The sequence below is a fragment of the Trypanosoma theileri genome, assembly GCF_002087225.1.
Source record: "Trypanosoma theileri isolate Edinburgh chromosome Unknown TM35_Tth_1_V1, whole genome shotgun sequence".
In the NCBI taxonomy this organism is placed as follows: Eukaryota; Euglenozoa; class Kinetoplastea; order Trypanosomatida; family Trypanosomatidae; genus Trypanosoma; species Trypanosoma theileri.
Genome location: NW_021639843.1, coordinates 1072957 through 1076520, shown reverse-complemented (window position 1 = coordinate 1076520; position 3564 = coordinate 1072957). Strand labels below are relative to the sequence as shown.

At 43.2% G+C, this 3564-nt stretch overlaps 2 protein-coding genes across 2 annotated transcripts; both read left to right on the top strand.

Annotated features, from left to right (window-relative positions):
• Positions 1–273: 273 nt before the first annotated feature.
• On the top strand, positions 274–1248 carry TM35_000015060 (uncharacterized protein; the record flags this gene model as incomplete). The annotated part of the gene is made up of 1 exon (XM_029021187.1): positions 274–1248. One exon carries the CDS (start codon positions 274–276, stop codon positions 1246–1248), a length of 975 nt encoding a protein of 324 aa, XP_028887695.1.
• A 652-nt stretch (positions 1249–1900) lies between these two features.
• TM35_000015050 (uncharacterized protein) lies at positions 1901–3037 on the top strand (the record flags this gene model as incomplete). Its single annotated transcript, XM_029021186.1, has 1 exon — positions 1901–3037. The coding sequence occupies one exon, from the start codon at positions 1901–1903 to the stop codon at positions 3035–3037; it is 1137 nt and encodes a 378-aa protein (XP_028887694.1).
• Positions 3038–3564: the final 527 nt, after the last annotated feature.

The window sequence follows — 3564 nt, the reverse complement described above, 5'->3', positions numbered from 1 at the left end:
TTTTTTTTTTTTTTTGTTTTAGTTGCTTTGATTCTCCATTTTCTTTTTCTTTTTTTTTTTCTTTTCTTTCTTTCTTTCCTTTTCATTCTCTCTGAAGAGAGAAGGTGTGGGAGTAGTGTTGATATATAATTTTATTCCGTGTTGTGCCTTTTTTTTTGGTTTCTCGGTTTATTTTTTTATTGTGTGTGTGTGCCTAGTCGTGGGATAGAGAGTGGGGAAGGGGGATTCCTTTCTTTTTTTTCTTCTCTTTTATTCTCTCTCTGTAGGTTGAGGATGGAGGAAGAAGGGCGTGAAGGAATAAATGAAGAAATGTACGAGACGATGGAAGATGGACAGACATTAGATATCCACGAGGCGGCATTTCTCACTCCCCGTCTAGCGGTTTTTACTGATGGTGGTAATCAGGAAACAGAGACGTTTAATGAATATAACGGGGATCAAGCTCCAAGAGGAGTATCTGCCATATCAACAAGAGCAGAAGAAGATTCATTAGCTGTACTAGGTGACACAGAAGATATCTGGGAGAAGGATATTGCACATGCTGCACTCCTTAACAGAGATGAAGAGAAGGAACAGCAAGTACAGCATTCCTTTGATTATGATGAGACAGCACCAATTGCGGGTATGTTCTTTGCAACGGGGGAAGAACACGAGGAAGAAGAAAACGACATGAATGACCCAAATGAAGAAGAAGAGAATGAGGATGAGGATGGAGATGATGTGATGGGGAATGTTGACAGTTTCCATCCCGGTGGAAGTTCTGCTGCTTCGCCCAATGCCGCTGCGGGGGGTGGCCGCTCCACTTTTCCCCTCTCACGGGTGCGGGAGCTCCTCAAATTCCACGGCCTCTCCTCCATCGTCGCGAAGGATGCGGCGCTCACCGCCTCGGACGCGGTGGTCCTCATGCTGCGCGACTTCACACGACTGGCAGCGGCAGAGGCGGAGCGGCAACAACGCAAAACCGTCACGTACACCGATGTGGCACGTGTGGTGCACTACTTTGACCGCTTTTCATTCTTGTCGGATATTATTCCACAGCCACCAGAGAGCCATAGTGGCACAGCAAAGGTGATGGTGGGTTCGGGTAAGTTGCCAACAGCCTTAGCCTCAACATCTGCAGCCGCAGCCGCAGGAGGGGCGAGAGCAGGTCGTGGTGGTGCACGTGATGGAGTATCGCGACATCAGACAAAGGGAGGAGCCACAACAGAAGAAGGTGGTCGCTTGCGTCAGGCTACGCTTCGTTTTTGAGGGTGTGTTGTGAAGTTAAATTCCCTAGCATCCATAGATTTAACCATATAATATAAATATATATTTATCTTATCCTTTCTCTCTTTTTATTTATATGTTCTATGGTGTTTTGTGTCTCGTATGTTTCTTTCATACCCTCTTCCTTTTTTTTTTTTTGTTCTCCATTACTGTGGTATTTTGCCATTTTAATATATGATGTTTTATTTATGATGACACTTATCGTATTTATATTTATTTATTTATTTTTTTCTTCTGATTTTTATTTTATTTTTCTTTCTGTGAATCTGGTCGTAAGTGGAAAAACCACCACTACATCCCAAAAGGGGGGGACTGTAGGAGAGCATACAGAAAAACAAATCAAAGGAAAGAAAAGTGTGGAGGAAAAGGAGAAAGTGAAGGAAAGGAAGAAAATAAACAAAAAAGAAAAAGAAAATAAAAGTTAATCAAAAGAAAAAAAAAAAAAAAAACAAAGAGGCAGAAAAAAAGACTCCAATAGTCACAACAAATAAAGATCGCTTGTACGCGACGAACAAAAAACACACGCCCAGGTACATTGAAAGAGAGAAAGAAAAGAAGAAGGAAGTGAGTTGAAAACATACATATACGAATTAGAAGGAGTGTAGAAAATAATCAAAAAAAAAAAAAAAAAAAAATGAGCAAGTGTTCTCTCCCAACTACACCGCGATTAGAACGTGATCGCACTCCTAGTCTTATGACAGATGAAGAATTACGCAATGAATACGTGCAGCTGCGCAAGACGCATTTTACACTAAATGAAGAATCAGTTGCACTACAAGCGGAAATAGGAGCTCTTTGCGAAGAATCTGTTCGTCTTCAACAGAGTACAGAGATTGAAGAAGAGAAATTAGCAAATCAGCTTTTACGTCGTTTACAGATTGAAGAGCTTCAACGAAGCCGTTTACATGCTCTTATTCGTCGAGAAGAGGTTGCACGTCAACAAATTATGGAGCAAATTGCCCAAGTTCGTGGACAGAAGACGGAATTAAAAACACAAGTGGAACAAGAACAAGAATCATTAATGCTTCAATTACAAAAGAAGCTAGTGGAAGTTGTAAATAGCAAACGTGAGGTTGAGCGTGAACTACTAAAGGAACGTCGTAGTTATCTTGATGTACTTTCTAAACGTCTCGCCCATTTCAAGCGAGACTCCGATGCCACTCCTGCTGTGGTGGAGGCCTCCGCGGCTCCTCCTGTCGCACTGCGCCCCGCCTCTGAGGAAACACACGTGGCGATCAATCATCTTGAGCGGCAGTTGAATGATCTCCTGCGGCGCCACGCGGCAGCGGTGCGGGCGAGTGCGATCAACGAGTCTCTCTGCGCAGAACTCGGGCGGAGTCTTGCGAGCATTCAACAGGCCGCTTTTCTCGACCGCGCGCGGGCGGCGAAATTGCGGGAGGAACTCCTCGAGGCCCAGAGACGATTGGGAGCTCTGGAAACGCAGAGGCGGTCGGGGGGCATTGAGGCGCAGATCCGTACGCGGGGAACATCTGTGGTCTCCGACGACAGTTCGGGGCTTCCAACGCCCAAGTGGGCCCAACCCCGCCCTCGAAGTCCCGCCCCACTCCCACCATTCAACAACAACAACAATACGACTCCTACTACTACTCCTGTTCCTACTCCTACGTTTACGACTACAACAACAATGTGCACACAAACACCCTCAAATACAGATATGGGTGAAGGTGAGGGAGGGGCGTCAATTCCAACGCCTGTGAAGATGGCGTCAGCTTCCTTCAGTTCGGGGGGCACCCCAACGGGGAAGTCATAGTAGGGAGGAGTAAAGGCAAAAAAGAAAAAAAAAAAAAACAGTTACAAGGTATAGAGAGAAAAAGAGGAGAGAAAAAAAGATAAACGATTGGGGGTGAGTCTGGGTTTCTATGTGGAAAGAAAAGAGGGCAAAAGGAGAAAAACAAAGTCAAATTTTTTTTAAAAAAAAAGAAAGAAATCTAGGGAAGGATTATTAACAATTGTATATACAATGAGAAAAATTGCAAAGAAACAGAGAAAAGTATATCTACAGACTTCCTCCTTCTCTCCTTTTATTTCTCTTTCTCCTTCCATCTCTCTTAACAAAGCGGAACAAAAGAAAAGGACATCCGATACAATGAGATTCCATACACATTTACTATTGTTGCTGTTTTCTACATATTTTCACATCTACAATAGATGTGGTAACATCGGATCTGTTTTCCGTATTATTGGACTCAGCGCTTCCTTTATTTTGTATTTGCGCTTTTACCTCTAATCTTTGATATTGCTACAGTTTTTTTTTTTTTTTTTTTTTTTTTTTTTTCT